At 40.9% G+C, this 22,109-nt stretch overlaps 1 protein-coding gene and 1 long non-coding RNA gene across 12 annotated transcripts in view; one reads left to right on the top strand and one right to left on the bottom strand.

Annotated features, from left to right (window-relative positions):
- GOLGB1 (golgin B1) overlaps positions 1-22,109 on the bottom strand; it is a 70,824-nt gene that overhangs the window by 15,274 nt on the left and 33,441 nt on the right. For 9 of the 11 annotated variants that reach the window (XR_007167406.2, XM_048074813.2, XM_066992119.1 and 6 more), the window contains 7 exons: positions 21,338-21,411; positions 18,286-18,376; positions 16,663-16,730; positions 10,265-15,309; positions 4,268-6,218; positions 2,025-2,203; positions 594-759 (listed from right to left, as the gene is read on the bottom strand). Coding sequence is in view for 10 of the 11 variants with exons in the window: in XM_048074813.2 (XP_047930770.2) it covers positions 594-759; positions 2,025-2,203; positions 4,268-6,218; positions 10,265-15,309; positions 16,663-16,730; positions 18,286-18,376; positions 21,338-21,411 (7,574 nt within the window). In the remaining variant the exon portion in view is untranslated. The remainder of the gene's footprint in view (positions 1-593; positions 760-2,024; positions 2,204-4,267; positions 6,219-10,264; positions 15,310-16,662; positions 16,731-18,285; positions 18,377-21,337; positions 21,412-22,109) is intronic. The other 2 variants (XM_048074818.2, XM_048074817.2) reach the window with 2 other exon arrangements.
- On the top strand, positions 13,957-19,032 carry LOC106048158 (uncharacterized). The gene is made up of 2 exons (XR_001214085.3): positions 13,957-14,043; positions 18,911-19,032. It is a non-coding gene; the product is annotated as an uncharacterized lncRNA (long non-coding RNA).

Genomic DNA, 22,109 nt, shown 5'->3' with positions numbered 1-22,109 from the left:
CAGGGAAGTGTCTTTCCCTAGACCAAGCAAAACAGTCAACTTATTCCACTCTTAGGACTGCCATATGAAAAAAAGAAGGCAGAAAGTGCAACATTCAATCCTCAACCTCTCTGGGCTTGAGTCAGGATTGTAGATTCCTGTCACAGTACAAACAACAATAAAAATTCTGTAAAAGACTTAAAAATTAGAATGTGACACTACAAAGGACTAAAACAGAAAATAAGATTTCAGACTCAAAAACAGTGCAAGAGGCAACTCTAAAATAGACAGATTGAAAGACCTGAGAAGATCCAAACTGCTCAGAGGAACAAAGGTGCCTATGAAGCCCCATCTCTTTTACTCTCTTTCTTGAAACATTAGGAAAAGTGAATAAAAGGAAGTGCATATAAGGTTATGTCAGAGTTTTCTAAAAGTTTTCAACAATTCAAGTTACAACACTGGTATAGCCCTTGAAGGCCACACAACACAATACAATACTACACTCTGGAAAATGTTTGATCCCCAAGATCTAAATACAAGCAACACACGCTACTTTGGCTGAATTTCAAACCTCACATTTCCATGCAGTACAGAATCTGTATATTTCTACTCACCTTCTTTTGGTACTGCTCCTCTACAGTTTGAAACTTGGTAAGGGGCAGCCTCATTTCTTGCATGATCTTTTGGAAATGGTTCAGCTGCTTGTCTTTTTCTGCTATGACCATCAGGTACTGCTCTTTGATGCTGCAGATCTGCTTTTCCCAAGTAATTTTCTCTTGCCTGCAAAGCACCATGCAAAGGAAGTTACCAGGAAGTTACTAGTATTGCTTATGACATCCAGGCACCCAGCTTAGAATGAGACAAGAAGGATTACAACTATTTCCTACCACTATTCCATGCCAGATAAGAAGTTTTATAACGAAGACAAACCGAAACAAAAACCACTGAAGTACAGGAACCTTAAAAGCAAGTATAAGGAAGTGTTCTCCATTCAGCTCAACAGTGCAGATTGTTCAAGGCTCATAGTTTTGGTATTCCTGGATATTGTCTTGTTCTTGCTGAACAAAGCTTTTTTCTAGGATGCTATTAACAATGCCTCTTGTCATTATAACATTAGCACTGCCTCAGTCACATATGCACAAGAACCACAGCATGGATCACAACATACAGACTTGGGGCCTTAGTATCGCTTGTGTTGTAAAAGCTATCCAAGAAATAACCCTTTTCTTCTATCAGGTGATACATAAAATTTGTAAGCTGCTTCACACTTAATGAGATTTGTTTAGTTTGGAGGTCAGATTTGTGGGGAAGGGAAAAGGAGCACTAAAAGCTGTTATATAACTTTGGACAAAGATAAGCCATACATCTTTCTACCAAATGCCCCCTGCTCTTCCCCCTCCTCCCCCTTTCACTCCAGGTTCAGTCATTCTTGCAGTCATTCTTCAGGATCTCTGAAGTATCTGAAACATTTTTTTTCCCCATTTTTAGCACAGAGCCTATTTGTCTGATTAATTTTAGTCCAATGGGGGATGACAACTTACTAGACTTAAATTACAGACATTTTTTAATACAAGATGTAAAGCAAGTGAAACAAAGGATTAGACAGTCATACAAAATTAGTATTTTCTATACAATGATATCAGAAAGGTAATAAAGGGTGTTCATTCTATTATCAGCTTTGAATGGAGGGTGCTATAATTATATATAAATAAATTCCAATAAAAGAAACAGCTTAAGTTTCCTCTGAAGCAGATAACATTGGCCACCACTGGAGGAAGGAAATAAAAATTAAAAGGCCATTAACTATTTCACAAAGGCTCTTCCTTCCAGTATGTCAGGCCGTAAATCTCCACTCTAAGCGTGAAGTAAATTGCTGAACAAGGGAAATGTGTGCCCACGCCTGAATAGGGCAGGTGATTTCGTGACAGTAGACACATGTGAGGCTGAGGTACTCAATGTTTTCTTTGCCTTCTGCCCACAATGGCATTTGGAAAGAAAGAAATGATACATTAACAACTCTGAGAAAGAAAGAAGATAATTCTCACCTAAGCTGCTGGAGCTCCTGCTGGTAGAAAATACTTTCTTGCTCCAGCTGCTCTTGGAGATGGTGCTGTTTATCTGCTTCTTGCTGATATTCCTGTACTTGTGCCTTTAAGCGAGAGTTTTCAGCTGATTCTATCCCAACTAGTATGTATTGCTGCTGCAGATTCTTCAGCTCTCTTACCTTTAATTAAAGGGAAATATCAGTGTGCATGACAACTGAGCAAGCAGCTATGTTTACTATTTCCAAGCATTTAAGAACATTTGTCACTGTGGCATCTGGAGAAAAAGTCATATTCAAATGACAGAGAAACTAGAAATTGACATCAGTGATTACAACAGGCTACTAAGAAATGCTCAGAAAAAAAAATATCAGAGAGTTCTGTTGTGAATAACAGCATAGTGAGTTTTGAGACCTTCCCGGAAGATTTGACACACATCAACAAAAAGACCCTGGACTACAACATTAATTTACGTATTCAGAGGAAACCATAAAGTAAGACAGAAGGAGCTGGTTAAGAATAAATCCTGAAGATGGTACTTAGTGTAAACTAGAGCACTGAGGAACTAAAATCCTTCCAACAGTCTACTCTGACTGGAGTTAGAATAAGTTGTCATTACATTGCAACCAGTTTTTGAGGTCTAGATGACATGATTGAGTCTGGAGACATAATGAGCCAGATCTCTCTACTAAGGCTCTCTCTTAGTATTAGCAGTGCTACACAGGTATGCAAGTTCAACAGAACAGTAGTAGAAGAGACATAAGTCTACAAATAACTGAGATATTAAATGGACAAAAATGGTCCTTTGTGAGGAGGGCCACGAAGATGATCAGAAGGCTGGAGCTCCTCTCCTCCAAAGAAGACAAGCTGAGAGAGCTGGGGATGTTCAGCCTAAAGAAGAGAAGGCTCCGGGCTGACCTCACTGCAGCTTTTCAGTACTTAAGGGGGGCTTATAAAAAAGATGGCGGGAAATTTTTTGCTCAGATAATGACAAGACAAAGGACAATGGTTTTAAACTAAAAGAGGGGAGATTTAGATTAGAGGTTAGGAGGAAGTTCTTCACTCAGAGGGTGGTGAGGCACTGGAACACGTTGCCCAAAGAGGTTGTGGGTGCCCCATCCCTGGAGGTGTTCAAGACCAGGCTGGATGAGGCCCTGGGCAACCTGATCTAGTGGGAGGCATCCCTGCTCATGGCACGTGGTTGGAACTAGACGATCTTTAAGGTCCCTTCCTTCCAACCTGAGCCATTCTGTGATTCTACAAAAAAAATAAGTGTTTAAGACAGTATCACAAAGTATGTTGTGAATTAACAGAACAAAGAGAAAACTAAGACCAAGCATCAGTGGAAAACGATGGTAAAAGTCTGTCATCTGAGCAGCAACTAGAAGTCAAACTCACTGAGCTGCATTGTGTCAGAGAATACACAAAGACAGACACAATAAGTATGCAAGCAAGGATATTAAAATGAAGTTGCAATGTCTTGTACCTGTCTTGAGAATCAGAAATCAAGAGGAGAAACCAACCCTTGTCTTAGATTACTAGCAGACTATAGCAAAGACCAATGCACGAGCTTCCACAGATGGCAGACTAACAGGGAACACATACCTTACTTCTATGGTTCCATGTTTTAAAAGAAACTAATAAGAGAAACTACTTTGCAAAGTTAACTATGAAATCATAATTAAGCTTCCCTATGTCAGAGAGGGTAAGATAGATGGCACATACTAAGTTCATGGGATCCAATGGAGTGCACCCACAAGCAATGAGGTCACTGGCAATTCTCAATTACCTTTGAAATATCATGGCAATCAGTAGAGGTTTCTGAAGACTGGAAGAGGTATCATCCCTACCTTCAAGAAGGGCAAGGAGGAGGATGTGGGAAACTGCAGGCTGGTCACCCTCACCTCAATCCCTAGGAAGGTGATGGAGCAACAAATCCTTGAAACCATTTCCAGATATATGAAAGAACAGGTTGTCCAGAGGACTTGTGGAATATTCACCACTGGAGATACTCAAAACCTGAGTGGACACTGTTTTGGGCAACCTGTTCTAGCTGACCCTCTTTAAGCAGAGGTGTTGGACTTGATTTCCAGAGGTCCCTTCCAACCTCAGTGATAACTGTGGTTCTGCAAGGACAATGATCCGTTTTTAACACTGTGAATGACAGATTAAATGTGATGAATTCTGAAGATCCTAATCTCCTACGGAGCTTTAAATAAGAGCAAGAAGAGAAAACAAGGACGTACTAATCTGTCTCTGTCATTCTGCAAGGAGGACAGTGCCTTCTTAAGACTCTGCACTTCTGAAGGAGTCGTCAAAGTGCTCCCTTCTGCTCGCTGCTTTGCTTCTTCAATCTTACGCGTTTTGTCTAATTCATTCAGCAGACGGTCTCTTTCATCCTGCAGGCTTGCCATAGCCTTGGAGAAAGATTTGACTTGGTTGGAAGAGCCTTCCAGTTCTGAAGACAAATGGAGAAGCTCATCATCTTTGGCTCTGAGCTTCTTATAAAGTTTCTCAATCTGGGCCAAGAGACCTCTTTCATCAGTGGCTTTCTGCAGTTCTGTCAGCTCAGACCTCAATGTGTCTCGGTCCCTGGCAGTAGAATTTTGCTCCTCTTGTAACTGAACCATCTTTTTCTGAAGCTCCTGCACTAGACTCTGTTGTTCCTCCAAGTCTGCAGAGTATTTCTGTTTCAAAACTTGAAGCTCTTCATTGGCCTGGTCCCTGCTATCCTGAAGAGAGCTCATGGACTTCCCAAAAGACTGAATTTGGGCTCTCAGATCTTTGTTTTCATCTGTAACTGCAAGAAATTTCTGTTCCATTTCCATCAGGTCCCGTGCCAACTCTGCTACTCTCTCCTCTGCTGTTTCTGTTTCATTCCTCATTATCCCTGCATCATGATGCAGGTACTTTAATTCCTTTTTAAGCCTGTCTTCAACCTCTCTCACTCTTCTGGCTGCATCCCTTTGGACACATACTAGTTCTCCCTCAAGTTCCCTTATTCTTTTCTGTGAGAGGGCAAGCTTATGATTCAGTTCTTGTGCCTCTTCCTGTTGGGCCTTCAGTTGTGCTTGACACTCCATGATAGGACCCCCCTCACATAATGCTGCCATCTCACTCTGTACCCGGGACAGAGAGGATGTAAGGGTTTCAACCTCTTGAGACATACTGACTTTATCCTCTCTCAAGACTTCCATGCACTTCCTGAGATTATCCTGAGTATGCTCAGACTCCTTCAGCTGTGTTTCTACTATTGCCTTCTCCTTTTCCAGAGTCTGTATCCGCTGAAGCTGTGTTTTGAGAAGTTGCTTCTGTTGGGAGTCCTTTATTGAAATTACTTGGTTCAGATCTTCTCTGTACCGCACCAACTCTGCACTCAGCTTGGCATTCTCAGAGTTGAGGTCATCCATCTGGCTATGAAAACTTCTGATTTCTTCCTTGAGTTTATTATTTTCAGCTGCAGCCTCTTGAATTAGTTGGTCTTTTTCCAAGATTATAACAAGATGACGTTCCTCAAGTTGCTTGTAGTCTCTCAGTACACGATCTCTGTCATCTTGCAAAGATGACATGGATTTGGTGAAGGATTCCAGTTGTGCCTTCTGCTGCTTATTTTCTTCTCTGATTATCTTAATCTTTTCAGTGAGATGATCAAGTTTGTCAAGAAATTTGTTCTTCTCATTTTCCAAGGCTTTTTTATCTTCTTCCTCCTTAGTTAGCCTATCCTCCATCAATGTCATTTCTTCAGAATATTGCTGCCGTAATTCAGATAGAGCTGCTGTAACTGCTTCTTCCTTGGCAGACAGCAAACTAATGATCTTTTGATCTTTGGCACTGGTTTCTTCATGCAGCTTATTTGTTAAGTCCTTGGAAGCCCGCAGATCAGCCTCAAGCTGTTCATAGCTGAATTTAAAATTCTGGATACTGGTCTCTTGCTGCTTGACCATACTCTCCAGCTCTTCTCTGACCAATTCACATCTGGCAAAGGAACTCTGCAAGTCAGCAAGTTGGTCTCTCAGACTCTGGATTTCTGACTCCAGTTTCTGCTGTTCATTCTGAGACTCCTTGTACAGTTTCTGAGACCCTTCTAGCTGAGTTAAAAGCTCCTTTTTTTCTGCCTGCAATATTTCGCATGTCTTTTGATGATGCTGAATCTCCTCCTTATATTCAGATTCCCAGTCTTTCTTATTGCATTCCAGCCTGAAAACAGAGAAAAGAAAATCAGTCACAAATCAATGAAGCATCTCAGTATTCAAAACCACACAGAAAAGCCACACAATTAGTTTTACTGTAAGAAAATTATCTAGAAATATCCAGATTATTAGCTTCCCTCAATTTAAAATTCAAAGTATCAGGCGCTCTTCTGGACCTCATACACACCAACAAGCGGCTTGTTGGGAATGTGGTGGTCAAAGGCAGCCTTGACTGCAGTGACCATGAGACAGTGGAATTAAGGATCCTGAGGACAGGGAGGAGGGGGGAAAAGGAAGCTCACAAGTCTTGATTTTCATGTCCCTTCTGCTCAAGCAGGGACACCTAGACCAAGTTGCCCATGACCATTTCCAGATGGCTTTTGAAGATCTTCAAGGTTGGAGACTCCACAGCCTTTCTGGGCCGCTTTTGCCAATGCCTGGTCACCCACACAGGGAAGGAGTGTTTCCTAATGTCCAGATGGCACCTCCTGTGTTCCGGTTTGTGCTCATTGCCTTTTGTCCTGTCACTGGGCACCCTCCAGCGTCTTCTGGTGTCTGGAGTTGTTCTGCCCTGGGTTCAGGACTTTATACTTTTCTTTGTTGAAATTCATGAGGTTTCTATCAGCCTGTCCAGGTCCTGCTGGATGGCAGTATGACGCTCTGACAAACATAATCATAGAATGGTACACACCTTAAGTAGCAAACAAAATCTGAGCCTCACTGTGCATGGAAATGAATTTCTCCTATAAAAGACTGAAGATGAAACAAGCTGTAGCTTGGAATGGAAAGGGCATAATATTTGCATGTTCTAGAGAGGACCATTGTGTCTTGGCTAATGTAATTATAGAATCATAGAGTCATTTATGTTGGAAGAGACCCTTAAGATCATCAAGTCCAACCATCAACCTAACACTACCAAGTCCACCACTAAACCATGTCCCTAAGTGCCACATCCATGTCTTTCTTAAATACCTCCAGGGATGGTTACTTAAGCACTTCCTTAGGCAGCCTGTTCCAATGCCTAGCCTCCTTTTCCATGAAGAAATTTTTCCTGATATACAACCTAAAGCTTGTGCAACTTGAGACCATTTCCTTGCATCCTATCACTTGTCTCCTGATAAATCAGACTGACACCCTCCTTGCTGCAACCTCCTTTCTGGTAGCTTTAGAGAGCAATGAGGTCTCCCCTCAGTCTTGTTGGAGTATCAGCCACTCGTCCCTGTTTTGTGTCATCTGCAAACTTGCTGAGTGTACACTCTGCCCCATCATCTAGCACATCAATAAAGATGTTAAATAAGACTGGACCCAGTACTGACCCCTGGGCTACACCACTAGTTACTGTCCTCCAACTGGACTTTGTGCCACTGCTCATCACTCTCTGGACCTAGCCATTTAGCTAGTTTTCAACCCACCTCACTATTTGCTCATCCAGACTGTACATCAAGAGCTTGTCTATAAGGATCTTATGCGAGACAGTGTCAAAGGCCTTACTGAAATCAAAGTAGACAATATCCATTGCTCTCCTCTCATCTACCAGGCTGGTCATTTCTTTGTAGAAGCTTATAAAATCAGTCAAGTATGAATTCCCCTTGGTAAATCCGTGGTAAGTGTTCCTCATGAACATGAGCCAGCAGTGTGCCCAGGTGGCCAAGAAGGCTAATGGCATTCTGGCTTGTATCAGGAATAGTGTAGCCAGCGGGACCAGGGAGGTGATCGTCCCCTTGTACTCTGCTCTGGTGAGGCCACACCTCGAGTGCTGTGTTCAGTTTTGGGTCCCTCACTACAAGAAAGACACTGAGGCCCTGAAGCATGTCCAGAGAATGACTACAAAACTGGTGAAGGGTCTGGAACGCAAGTCCTATGAGGAGTGGCCGAGGGAACTGAAATTGTTTAGTCTGGAGCAGAAGAGGCTCATGGGAGACCTTATTGCTCTCTACAACTACCTGAAAGGAAGGTGTAGGGAGCTGGGGGTTGGTCTCTTCTTCCAGATAACTAGTGATAGGACTAGAGGGAATGGCCTCAAGTTGTGCCACAGGAGGTTCAGGTTGGATATTAGGAGAAATTTCTTCTCAGAAAGAATAGTTAGGCATTGGAATGGGTTGCCCAGGGAGGCGGTGGAGTCACCATCCTTGGGGGTGTTTAAGGAAAGGTTTGATGTGGTACTTCGGGACGTGGTTTAATGACTAATATTGGTGGTAGGGGGATGGTTGGACCAGATGATCTTGGAGGTCTCTTCCAACCTTAACGAATCTATGAGTCTATGATTTTCCTGTCCCTCATGTGCCTGGAAATGGTTTCCAGGATTAGCTGTTTTATCATCTTCCTAGGGTTTGAGGCGAGGCTGGCCAGGCCTGTTCCCTGGGTCCTCCTCCCTGCTCTTTTTAAAGATAGGAGTGATACTTGCTTTCCTCCACTCTTCAGGCACTTCTTCCTTTCACCATGATCTATCAAGGTTTATCAAGAGTGTCCTTGCCATGACATCTGCCAGCTGCCTCAGCACTCATAGGTGTATTCCATCACGGCCCACAGTGAATGGGCCCCATGAATGTCCAGTTTGCTTAAACCTGATACAATCTGATCCTCTTTCTTGGTACATCTTCCTTGCTCTGGCCTTTCACTCTAGTCTCTGGGACCTGGGATTCCTGAAGGGAAGTCTTGCCAGTAAAGACTGAGGCAAAGAATGCATCCGAGTACCTCAGCCTGTGTACCTTTACCCTGTCCTGGGTACCCTGGTACCCCATTTCATACAGCAACAGGCCCACATTTTCCTTAGTCTTCCTTTCATTACTGGTGTACTTACATAAGCCCTTTTAATGATCTTGGCCAGACTCAATTCCATTCAGGCCTTAGCTTTTCTGACTTCATGCCTAAATGCTCAGACGATGTCTCTGTATTCTTCCCAGGTTACTCATCCTTGCTTCCACCCTCTACAAGCTTATTTTTGTGTTTGTACTTGGCCAGGAGCTTCCTGTTTAGCCATGCAGGCCTCCTGGCATTTTTGCCGTTCTATTCATTAGGGTGGACTGCTCTTGAGCCTGAAGGAGGTGATCCTTGAATATCATTCAGCTTTCTTGGGCCACTCTTTCTTCCAGAGCCTTATCCCACAGGACTCTTCCAAGCAGAGCCTTGAAGAAGCCAAAGTCAGTTTTCCTGAAAACAAGATGCCAGATGTCCCTTTCAACCTCAAACATTCTGTGATTCTGTGAATATTTTTCAGTGTTCAGTGAAATAAATCTTTATGTCAATATTGTCAAAAATTGTGAAGGTTAGATGTTGAGTATTATCACCTCCTTTTCATCAAAATACTCCTTTCTCTCACCCATTTCATCTGGGAAATATAAATCAACGAAGTTGCTGTTCTCAGTTGCTTGATACTCATTTCACTTTCCAGCATACAAAAGTAGAGCATTTTGATTGCAAACTTTGTCAAACGATTTTCCTCATGAAAGAATGGGTTGGTTTTTAATTTGGGAAAATAAAAGATACGCATTTCATTATATTTCTCTTGCTCCATCTTTCCCTCAAAATCTAATTTGGGATTAAACTGGAATTATGTATCCCAACCCTCTATTGACCTGCCAAGTTTAATCTCTAGGAGTGACAATACGATGCAAAAGAATATTTCAAATTTCAGAGTACTAAAGACTCGGGATAATACTCAGTTGGCTACTGCCTGTTACAGGGAATAGATCTAAGAGCAGTACTCTCATGATGAGAAGGGGGAATAGTTCACAGTGTTAATCCCCCTGCATCTTTGTGCATTCAACAAATACATACTAACTCCCTACAGCGTAACTCCAAACCTCTTTTCTGTTCAAATGCAAGTGATCCAAGAGATGAGACTAATTATGTTTTTTTTAGGAAGAATAATTCTGCTCTCCATCTTAGGCATTCATTAATTTTGCCAGCTGTCATGTTTAGCATATTTCTGTATTCATAATTCTTTCTTTACAGTATGTTGCAAAAGGAAGTGGAAGTCCTTCCTTACCTCTGTCTGCTGCTTCTTAAAAGGAAATACATTAATACCAGCTTAGTCATTATCACCTTCTTTACCTGGATATATGAATCTGAAGTTCTTCCACACGTACAGTCATCTGCTTCATCTGGTCCTTTAGCATAACACACATTTCCTCTTTTGAACGTATTTCTTCCTCCTTCTTTTGAATAGTTTCTGTGAATTTCTTCTCCCATGTTTTGGATTCATCTATCACTCTATCCCTGTCATCCTGAAGGGAAGACATGCTCTTGGTGAACGCTGCAAGTTGGGCTAGTGTTTTGTTTAGGTTGCCTTCCAATTCCTTGGCTTCTTGATCCTTTGTTGTCAAGGAGCCTTGAACATCACGAACAGTTGTTTCCATGTAGTCTTTCTCCCTCTGCAAAGTTGCCAGCTTTTCTTCCATGTTCTTGATTTCCTTTGAGTGCTTGTTTTTCTCCTGTTCCAGTCTTCTTTCAAAGTCCTCATCTTTTTTCTTCATTTGAATTTGAATATTCTCTTTGTTTGCCCGTAACTCTTCTTTTACTTTGACACTCTCTGCTAGAACCCTTGCTGCCTCACTCTGTGTGTCATCCAATACTACTCTGCAGAGAGCAAGCTCTTTCTGGGCTTTACTGGTGTCTTCAAGTGCTTTTGCTAAAGTCTCTTTGGCTGCTTCTAGATCTTTCTGAGACTCACTCCGGACAAATTCCAGAGCTTTAACAGTTCTTTCTAAACTACTGATTTTTTCCTGGCTTTTAATACAGTCTTTCTGCAGCTGCTTAATCTCCTGCTGTTTCTGTCTCAGCAATTCCTGAAGCTCCTTTACATGTGTGCTACTGTCTCCCCTCCACGTGTTTTTTAGATTTTCTAAATATTCCTTTTGCTTTTCTGAACTTGCTTTACTATTCTCCTTTGCCATCTGACGTTTCTCCTCCTCTACTTCATGTATCATTCTCTGCAAACTCTGAAGCTCACGTTTCAGTTGCTCATTTTCAATTTGGAACTCTGTTGCATTTTGCTGATAATTTCCAATACTCCCATTAAGTTCTGCCAGCTGATTCATGAGCCGTTCTTCCAAATCATCCTTCTCAGCCTCTAGAGTGTCTTTCAGTTCAGACATCCTGATGAGGTCTTCTTTTGTGTTTTGAACTGTTTGCTCCATCTTTGCTACTGTGTCCTGGAGAATATTCAGTTCATGGACTTTCACTTCCATTTGGGTCTCTAAAGCCCTTTTCTCACCTGCTAAAGTCTCCACACACACGCGGATGTCACCCAGCTGTTGTTCTGAAGCCCTCCTATTATCTTCTAGTTCTGTGATTCGCTCTGTGAGCTCAGCTATCCTTTTTACGTAGATATTAAGATCCTCAGATAAGCTACTATCTTCAAAAGCTTTTTGTTCCAGCTCTGCATTAGGAGATTTTGGTCTAAAGCTTAAGTCCACTTGATTTTCAGTCCTCTCCATAGGTGGTGGCATGACAACTGCCTGATTTGTTTCTTCCGCTGTTGTCTTCTGGGCAACATACTTGTCTATCAGTTCTCTGCTTTCCTTCAGCTTGGATTCTGTTAACTCCAAGTGATGCTTTAAGTCTGTGATCTCTCGAGTAAGAGACTCTTTTTCAGCCATTACTGTTTCAAGCTGAGTAGAAAGAGACTGATAATCCCTCCTAGAGCTCTCCAGATCTTCTTTCAGGCTAATATTTGTAAATAAAGATACATCTCCGGTCCTGTGTAGATCCTCATCTGTAGAATGCATCTCTGATCTAAGCTTCTCATTCTCCTCCTCTAGTTCCAGGATCTTTTGTTGCTTTGATTTTGCAAATTTCCTCATTTTCTCCTTCATTCCATCAATTTCCTGCCCAGCTTCCTGCAGCTGCTTATCTGTTTCTTCACTTTTTGCTTCAGCACTTTTCAGCTTAATGAAAATTTCCTGCTTTTCCTGTCTAACAGTTTCCAAAACACGCTGAATCCGCTCAACCTCATTGCTCACATTTTCATATGACTGCAGGAGAGTTTCATATTCTGTCTGAAGCTCCCTGTATTTCTCACGCCACTCAGAACTCTCAGCAGCTTGAAAACATTTCAAGGATTCCATCTCCTTCTCCTGCTTCTCCTTCTCTAGAACAACTCTGTCTAGAGTCAATTTAAGGTTTTTACAGCATCCATCAAGATTCTGATTTTCTCTAACTACCTTATCAACTTCTGCAATAAGTTTTTCTCGCTCTTCAGTGAGACCCACTAACTTTTCTGTTAAACTATCTGTTTCTTTAACATGGCCACATATTTGGCTTTCCATATTTGTCAACTTGACAGAAAGATTCTCAATAATAGTTTTGGCATTTGCCAGTTCCTCTTTCAGAGATTTGCTCTCCTTTAACGCTTCTTTTCTAGAAATAAGTGCAGCTTGCAACTTTCTCTGCATTTGATTCTTCTGTTTAGCTGTTTCTGCATTGTCATCTTGCTTGTGCTGAATTTCAGGCTGCTCAGTTTGCAGTCTCTTGCTTTGTTCCTCATGTACCTGAGCTTGAGTTTCAAACTGACTACAGAGTCTCTTGACTGAATCTTCTTTTTCCAGCAACTGTGCCTGTGCGTTAATGAGAGCTTCACTTTTCTGCCTTAACTGCAAATTAAGGAATTCAATTTCTTCATCCTTTTGATGCATAAGTGTTTTCAGGTCTTCCAAATTGCCTTCGCTAGAAACTTTTACTTGACCTTCCTCCAATTCTATCTTAAGTCTTGCTGTGTCAGCTTCAGCTTGGTCAGAGGTTCTAGTCAGTCCTTCTGTCTCCGGAAACAACTGTGCTATGCGCTCTTGCAAATGAAAGACTAATTCTGATTTGCAAGCAAGTTCACTTTCCATATGGCTGACCTTATGTTCCAACTCCTCTTTTTCCATCTGCAATTTCTCAAATTTTGTCTTATACTCTTCCCCAGAAACACCTGCAACTTGTATAAGCTTGCTGTTTGTAGTATTTTCTGCTTCCAAGCACGAAGAATCCAACCAACCTTGATTCTCAGGAATACTCTCTGTTGATCCTCTCTGTTCTTGGAGTTGTCTGAGCTGAGCTTGGATGCTTTCCTTCTCTTTGCTTTGCATATCAAATTGTTCTTGTAGAATGTTGTAATCATCTTTCTGCTGTTTAAGCTGTTCTCTGTGATGCCTGTCTTTTTCTTGAGCCTTCTTTATAGTGTCTTTGCGAGACACCAGGGCTTCCTGAAGTTTTTTTTGAAGTTGTTCTTTTTCTTGTTCAAGAGTTGAAATCCTCTCTTTCAGAGCAGACTTCTGGTTTTCTTCAAGATTTGTAGCTGCTGAACAATTTTTTTCATTTTCTTCATAATCTTCTGGGCTTTTATTGGTTTCAGTTAGTTTGTCAGCAATTGTCTGACTTTCCGTGATTTCAACTTTAATTGAATCAATGTTTGTCTTTCCTTGCAAGCTTTGCTTCATTTCCTCAGTCACTGCATGTAACTGTGCTTCAGCAGTTTCTTTATCCAGCAGGTCCTTCTGGATGCTCTGCAACTCAGATTCCTTTTCAGAAAGCAGTTGAATTAGATATCCCTCTCTGGGATGGCTTTCAAGATTCACTTCTTGGCTTATTCTAATTGTTGTATTTTCCCCTCCTTCAGCTTCTTGAGCCACTGAGTTTTCTGATTCAGCCTCTCTTCTCAGCTGTACTAATTCGTTCTCCAATTTGCTAACCTTCTTCAGGAGCTCCTTCCTGTTAACAAGTGCTGCTTGCAGCTTCCGCTTTACTTGTTCATTTTCTTTTTTCAGAAGTTCAAGTTCACTTACTAACGTCTCACTTTCTTTACATGCTGCTTCTGTCTCATACTGCTGCTCAGATGATTCACGGTTCAGGTATGTATCTTTTGCTTTTATGTTTTTGTCTTTTTCCTCCTCGGCTTTTAATAAGAGGCTTGTTTTCTCTTTGAGACTCTTTAACTCAGTTTCTAGAGAAAATTTTTCTTCATTCAGCAGTACTATTTTCTCAGACATGCTGACACTGATCTCTGTCATCTGTTCTTCTTTGTCAAACAAGGTTTGTTGCAGGGTCTCTATACACCTGGTACGTTCAGCAACAAGCTGTTCTAGGCTTGCTGCTTCAAGGCCCTTTAAGGCTAAACTTTGGGAAAGCTCTTCAATCTCAGCTGTGTTTTTCCTCAGAAGTTGCTCCAGATCAAGTACTTCACATTCCTTGTTCTGGACCTGGCTTCTCATATCTTTTAGTTGCAGGTCCTGATCAGAAAGCTGAAGTTGTGCTTCATCCAAATCTTTTTGCAAAGCTTCAATTTTTCTCTCTTTGGATTTAAATTCATGTTTTAGGCTTTGGATTTGTTCTCTCAGAAGACTGCTCTGACTGTCTGACAGTCTCTGCTTTTCTGAATGAGCTAGATTTTCCTCCAGTTGCTTCACTTGCTCCTTCAGTTCTGTTATGGTAGAAAGGTCCTTCGCCTGACAAAGGAGCTGATCTCTTTCTTCAGCCAAAACACAAAATGCACTGTCAGAATCCTCTATCTTTTTTCTGTATTCCTCAGCCAACTGGTTTAGCCTATTTATTTCTTCATCTTTTTCTCCCAGATCTTTCTTATAGGATTCTTCTGATTTCAGCAGAATTATTTGCAGTTCTGTAACTTGGTTTTGCAGCTTTATCAGCTCTTCACATTGAGAGATGCGAGGCTCTGAAACTGTTGTAGAGACTTCCTGTGTTGCTTCCATTTCCCTTCTGTCATGAACAGCACTCCCCTGGGGCACTTCTTGAAGACTGGTTTTGTTTTCCTGAAGTGCACTAATTTGCTGTATTTCTGTTTCTCTCAGCAATGAGCTATTGATCAACTCATTTTGTGCATCTGAAGCCTTTTGCTCTTCCCTGTCAAGATGCCGTGTCTGGGAATTATCTTCCAGCTGGTTAGTTTCTTCTCCTGCTTCATTTACTGCAGAAGTTTGACTGTTTGGGTCCTTGAGCTGCCCTTTCAGAAATGCTATTTCTTCTTGGGCTTCTTTCAGTTCCAGCAGCAAAACTGACAGCTCCTTCTGTTTCTCTGCAGCAAGATATTCTAGAATTCCAGACATACATTTTTCCCCAGTAAACTGCTCACTTCCCCTGGGAAAGCCATCTGTTCTTGCCTAAAACACAACAAAAGGTTTCAATTTTCCTTTGAATCCTGTCAAAGGGACACTTTTCATTGTTCTCAAAGTATCTGCTTTCCACATTTTGTAGCTTAAGGTTACCCTTACTTGTGCTAGCAGGTGCAATACCCTTATTAAAAACAGGACTCCTCCTCAGGTCATTTCAGTTCCTGAATATGTTAAGGACAATATAAGGACATGGTTGTATTAGAGCAAGTCTAGAGGAGGGCCACAAGGATGACCAAAGGGCTGGAACATACCTCTCCTATGAAGACAGGCTGAGGGAGGTGGGGTTGTTCAGCCTGGAGAAGAGAAGGCTCTGGGGAGACCTTATAAGTGGCCTTCCAGAACTTAAAGAGAGCCTACAGGAAAGCTGGGGAGGGACTCTTTATCAGGGAGTGTAGTGATAGGACAAGGACTAATGGCTTTAAACTAAAAGAGGGTAGATTTAGATTCGATATTGGGAAGAAGTTATTTACTATGAGGATAATAGTAAAATTTATTTACTGGAACAGGTTGCCCAGAGAATTTGTGGATGCCCCATCCCTGGAATTGTTTAAGGCCAGGTTGGATGAAGCTTTGAGTAACTTGGTCTAGTGGAAGGTGTCCTTGCCCACGGCAGGGTGGGGGGGGTTGGAATTACATGATCTTTAAGGTCCCTTCCAACCCAAGCCATTCTATGATCCTATGAAGCTGCAGCATGAAAGACTCTGTTTTGAGGATTAAACCATAAATGTAACTTCCTGTTCCCTTATTTCACATTCTTTCTTGGTTACAGGATAGTATGATTCTGAAATGTCTCAGTTCTCCTGTAATTCTCAGATGTATTCCACTAGACTTATACGCTGTATCCATAGTCTCTGAAATAGGAGGTTTTGTCCCCTATTCTACTTGCCCATTTAACATGGTTAAGAAATAATATAGAAACCCATATTCCAGTATGTGTCTATCTCCAAAGTATGAACACTAAACAAAACAACTGGTCTAAAGTGCTTGATTTTTTCCAAATATTAATCTTAAAGTTTTCTGCTACCCCCCAAAACAGATGAAAAGACAAAAACAGTCACAAATCCTGGCCATAAAGCATGGATCACCAGTACACAAATAAGTCAGTATCTTGTGTTGCAAAGGCTGTCCATTCTACCAGGTTGGAGGGCAGAAATAATTTATCAGGAACTATTAAAAAAAAGCTATGTGTTAAAGCTTACTACACCATTGCAACAACTAGTTGTTATTATGGGACGCTAAAACAAAAAACTGTTCTTTGGGGCTTCTGAAATTACAAGTAGTTACCATATCCATGGATGCATACAATATTGAGAAGTAAAAAGTATAGGGTAAAATTTGTACCTCAGGTAGCACCGAAGTATCATCAAAAGGCTTTTGCACTTCTGAATTCACCATCTCTCCTGACACACCTAGTCATAAAATGTACATGTCACCATAAGTAAATGAGTTGTACATTAATTCAGTAGGTAATCGGACAGACAATTTACAGGACTGGAGTTTCTCCAGTTTCCAAGGTAGGAAAGAAAAAAAGGTCAAGAGTTTGAGCCTATGTACTGGGTCCAGACATCCCCAAGCTCTGCAGATGCAAAAACTACTGCATTTACTGCATGCTGGCATCACCCAAGTCTACAGTATATCTAACCTCTACAGAAGAATGAAGAGAAAAAGAGAAAAGTGAACCAGTACACTTGCACCCTTCAAAAAAAAAAAAACACACAGGATTTAATTATGAATCCTGTAATTACACCTCTTCTTTGAGAAAATAACTTTTCTGATAGCTAACAGCTAGCTCTGTCACACTGCTAGAATTATCATTAAAAAAACTCTGAAACCTCAGTTTCTGTTTTGTTTGTTTGTTTTGGGTTGCTTCTTTTTTTGTTGTTTTGTTTGTTATTGTTGTCAAAAACAAAAAAAAATAGAAAGCTATAAACGTGTGCATTAAGAAAAGCAAGGTTGTAAATCTAAGCTCTTAAATGCTAGGAAACACCAGAGATTATAGTAGTTGCCCATTCAGGTTTGACTTTGCTATTTTGTACGTATTTTCTCCAACTACCTGAAAGGAAGTTGTGGGGAGCTGGGGGTCAGCCTCTTCTCACAGATAACTAAGGACAGGACTAGAGGGAATGGCCTTAAGTTGCACCAGGGGAGCTTTAGGTTGGAAATTAGGATAAATTTCTTCTTAGAAAGAGTAGTCAGGCATTGGAACGGGTTGTCCAGGGAGGTGGTAGAGTCACCGTCCCTTGGGGTGGTTATGGAAAGGTTGGACATAGTGCTTAGGGATGTGGTTTAGTGGGTGATATTGGTAGCAGGGCGATGGTCGGACCAGATGATCTTGGAGGTCTTTTACAACCTTAATCATTCTATGATTCTATGATTGTTGGCAACAGCTTAAACGTTCAAGCAATTAAGCAAGTGATCATCTCTTCATGAAGTGCAAGAAGGTAGAGATATGAACATTTAATCATAGCATTACTAATTTTTAGAAGCCTTACTCTGCAACCACCCAGGTAACAGTTTTTAGTTGGTGGTGATGGTGGTTGGTTTTTTTGTTTGGTTGGTTGGTTTTTTGTTTTTTTTTGATAATTTAGGGGTAGGGTGGGGAGGGGAGGCAGTAGTACCAGAGACAAAAAAAAAGCTTGCTAGTTTGAAGACAGGAACCCAATCCTTCATCTTACCTTAAGTCTCTTCCATGTACGACACATCAGTCTCTGCATCTACAAACAGCCTCCTTCAAAACGTTCTCCCTTTCTCATCTTAGGGACTACTTTTTTCTTCTCTTCTGATGTATTACTTCTTGCCTGCAATAGTGTTTTCTCTTCTACCTCCTGTGTATCTTTGCTAATTCCTGTATATCTTTAGATTCTGACTTCAAAGCTCCTCTTTCCAAATTGCCTTGGATTTTTCCATGACGATTCTCAAATTTCCACAGTTTTAAGATCAATGTAATTTATTCTATGTCCTTACCTCTCAGCGTAGGAGAGCAATCTACATAAGAGGCTGGATCTTCCAGAGTCTGCAAGTCTTGCATTTTCACCTCAGATCCAGCATTTTTGTTCTATTGGTGGAAGAAAACATACTTAGTTTTGAGCTACGATCTTTGCATTGGAAGACAGCTATCTTAGCTGCTATTCTGCCAAGCTTTGTGTAAAAACTGACATTTCCTACTTTAAACCCATCTCTGATGCCTAACAGAAATAAAATTAAAAAAAAAAAAGATTATTTATGATGTTAAGCAAAAGACTAAGATGTTTTTCTAAGACAAAAGACTAAGACATCAGATTAGGGTATCCGATCAGATTTAGGATATGAGTTCAGGATATTAATGAATGCAATTAATCTCCTTCCCACCTTGCTTCCTCTTTCATCTTCAGTGCTTCAAAGCAACTGACTATAGATTCTTAACTTTTCACTGAACCATCCAAGCAGTGAATGTGAGAAGTCATGTGTTTGTCACTCTATGCTTTACTGTTAGAGCAGATAAAGAACCTCCAGTCTCTCAAGGAAAGTTACACTAGGCTACAAAACATAAACAAATGAACTACTCATCAAGAATCTATTAACTGCTATACATCTCCTGCTTCTCTTTCAGATAGGAAAGAACCTGACTGCTGAAGTTGGAGCATACTGCTAAGAGAGAGGAGACTTTGCTATTTCACAGACACAGACTCCTTTTGCCCACACAAAGATGTTGAATAAAACTCAGGAAATTGGTTAGTTTGCTATTGACATTCATAAAAGAAGTAAGACTTACAGGTCGAGTTGCACTTCGAGCAAATTGCAATATTCCATGACAGTTCCTAACATACACTGTCTCTCACAACAACTACCTCTGTGGGAAAAGGTTTGAACTAGAGTACAAAGGGACTACGAGTCAGAACTAAGTAGAAATATTTTGTTTGTCTGGGATAGAGTTAATTTTCTTCATAGTAGATCATATGGTGCTATGATTTGGATTTGTGATGAAAGGAGTGTTAATAACACACCAATGTTCTTTTAGTTTTTGCTGAGCAGTGCTTGCACAGCATCAAGACCTTTTCTGTTTCTCACAATGCCCAGCCAGTGTGTAGACTGGGGATGCACAAGAAGCTGGGAGGGGACACAGCTAGGACAGATGTCCCCCGCTGACCAATACGGTATTTCAAATATGATGCTGTGCTCAGCAATCGGATGAAGAAATAGTGAATGAAATCAGATGGGAAGTAGTGAATGAACTCCTTATTTTGCTTTGCTTGTACACACAGCTTTTGCTTTACAATATTAAACTGTCTTTATCTCAACTCTGGAGTTCTCTCACTTTTACCCTTTTGATTCTCTTCCCCATCCCACTAGGTGAGAGTGAGCAAGTGGCTGTGTGGTGCTTAGCTGCTTACTGGTGTTAACCCACAACACTAGAGTAAAACATCTTTAAAAAAAATCTACTCCTCTCTCCTCTTGAAAAACAAAGACAAAAAAACATCCCAGCAATGTAAGGACATAAAACAAAATGAAGTGAATAGAATTAACACTTGCTGTAACTATCTAGAACGTAAGTACATGGGGTGCTAACAGGTTACCCAGTCATACAGAAGCAATCTCCAGACCCACATTCTAGAGTACTTTTGCCTTTGCAAGCTGCACACACTGAAATGAAATGTATGGGCTGCATTAAAATAATTTGTGTACACAACACAAACGCATGTACTGGATTTGGATTCATACATATCTTTGCCTAAAGTAATGGGTCAGGAGCATAAGTGGCAGGATACAGCTGTCCAAATGTGAACACTCCACAAAAACTATTTATATAGGCATATATATGTATGAAGGCACTGAAATGGACGCTTCCAGAGTTGGATTCGTCAACTGTTTTAAACACCCACCTTGGTCAAGGTGAATCATATGCTAAAGTACCTATTCACACCAATGCTTATAAAGGAGCTCTATAAAATAGCTCAGAGGCTTATAGCTGCCCTTGAAAAGACCACATGCATGCATGTGTTTACGCGTGTATGTACCTGTTGATCCACTAGATTAGACCTCAACAATAGGCAATTGGAATGTAAGGCTCTGAAGTCAAGCAGGATGAACTGACTCAGAATGCATGAGTCCCAGATGTCAACTTTTGCCCTAATTACTTCACAGCAGTAAAAACTTAAGGAAACAGTCTTTGGCATTTTCATATGTAACACCTTCCATCCCCATTTTTTAAATCAAAAGCTAATAAAAAAGTCATTAAATATGAAGCTTGATATTTTGCTATGCAATTACTGGAGAAGGAGAGAAGCTGGAAACTTTAAACCACCAACTCTCTCAGTTGGAGAGGACTGTTTTAGATAAAACACAGCATCATCTTCTTCCCCCTGCAGGCAGACTGGAACAGAGCGTGGCAGTCTGGAAAGAGCCAAGACCTTGCTCTAAGCTGACAAACAATTCTACAACAAATTCGTACTACAGGTATACACTGGCAGCCATCTCCATCACCTGGCTGACTGAGTATAAAGCAAAGTAGAAGGCAGGCAACCCTGCACTCTTCTCACCAATGGATTGCCTGCAACTGTACCTAAACCTGTTCACAGTGAAAGAATATAAAGATACAGTCTAGTCTCCTGTTTGACAAAGAGAACTCAGCTTCTTCCAGTCAGTCTGCCAGATCCCCAAAAAGGCAGCGGGGATAAGTAGGGTTTGAAAGGTATCCTATAATGACAATTGAACCTTTGGAATCGTGTTTCCTGAGACTTCCCCCAGTTTAGCCTATGATTTTGCTGCAGAACTAACTCATAAGAGGTATAAAATAGCAAGAATATGGATTGGGTGAATGAAGGACACAAGAATTCCACACAGACAGCAAAGGGAAATACAGTCTGATAAGAACACAGGACAAGCAGTATTTGGAAGCTATTTCTGTCTTTCACCATTAATCCGGTTAATAACAACCTTTCAAAGAGGATTGTTAAAAAAGGCCATAACAGCTTAGCTGTTTTAAGGCCAGTCCTTGACCTGTTTTAGTTTTGGCTTATTTCTGCTGCTTAATCATTACCTCCTTTGAATTTTCTGCAACCATCACAGCTTCCTGCTGAGGCTCCTGGAGAACAAGTTGCAAGCGTTGTATCTCTGAAACATTCAAAAACGCATGCACATGAAACAATTTCTTTGAAAATTAAAACTCTCGTTTAGAGAGTGACATGATATTCTTTCAGGAACTTTAGAGAACAGGACACATGGCTCCACACAGCACTTCTGCACAGAAGATATATAACATTATCATTGGATAACGTGTTAGTTATTTTTTTCCCTGAAAGAAACAAACCACCAAAACAAATTAATGATTTTAAGCACCTTTTAGAAAAGAAAATTTATTGTTCTTTTCCCTTTCTCCTTCCCCTGAAGAGGGGAAATAGAGAGAGATGTGATGGTCTCTTCTCTCTGGTAACCAGTGATACAGAATGTGTGGGAATGGTATAAAGCTGCACCAGGGAAGATCCAGACTAGATATTTGGAAAAATTTCTTTACCATGAGGATGGTCAAACACTGGAGCAGGCTTCTTAGCAAGGTGGTTGATGACTAATGGCTGTCAACATTCAAGAGGCATTTGGATAACGTCCTTAATAATATGCTTAAACTTTGGGCTAGCCCTGAAGAGGTCAGACAGGTGGACTTGATGATCTTCGTTGGTCCTTTCCAACTGAATTATTCTATTCTATTGTTATTTAGATTGAAATTAAAGGATAGCTGATAGAGCTTCAAGTTTTAAAAATCATTCTTAAAAAGTAGGAGAAAGAAAGAATTATTGTAGCAGAATGCTTCAAAT

Source organism: Anser cygnoides, chromosome 1 (genome assembly GCF_040182565.1).
Source record: "Anser cygnoides isolate HZ-2024a breed goose chromosome 1, Taihu_goose_T2T_genome, whole genome shotgun sequence".
NCBI classification, from domain to species: Eukaryota; Metazoa; Chordata; class Aves; order Anseriformes; family Anatidae; genus Anser; species Anser cygnoides.
Note: the sequence above shows the minus strand (reverse complement) of the source record. Positions and strands in the feature narration are given on the sequence as shown.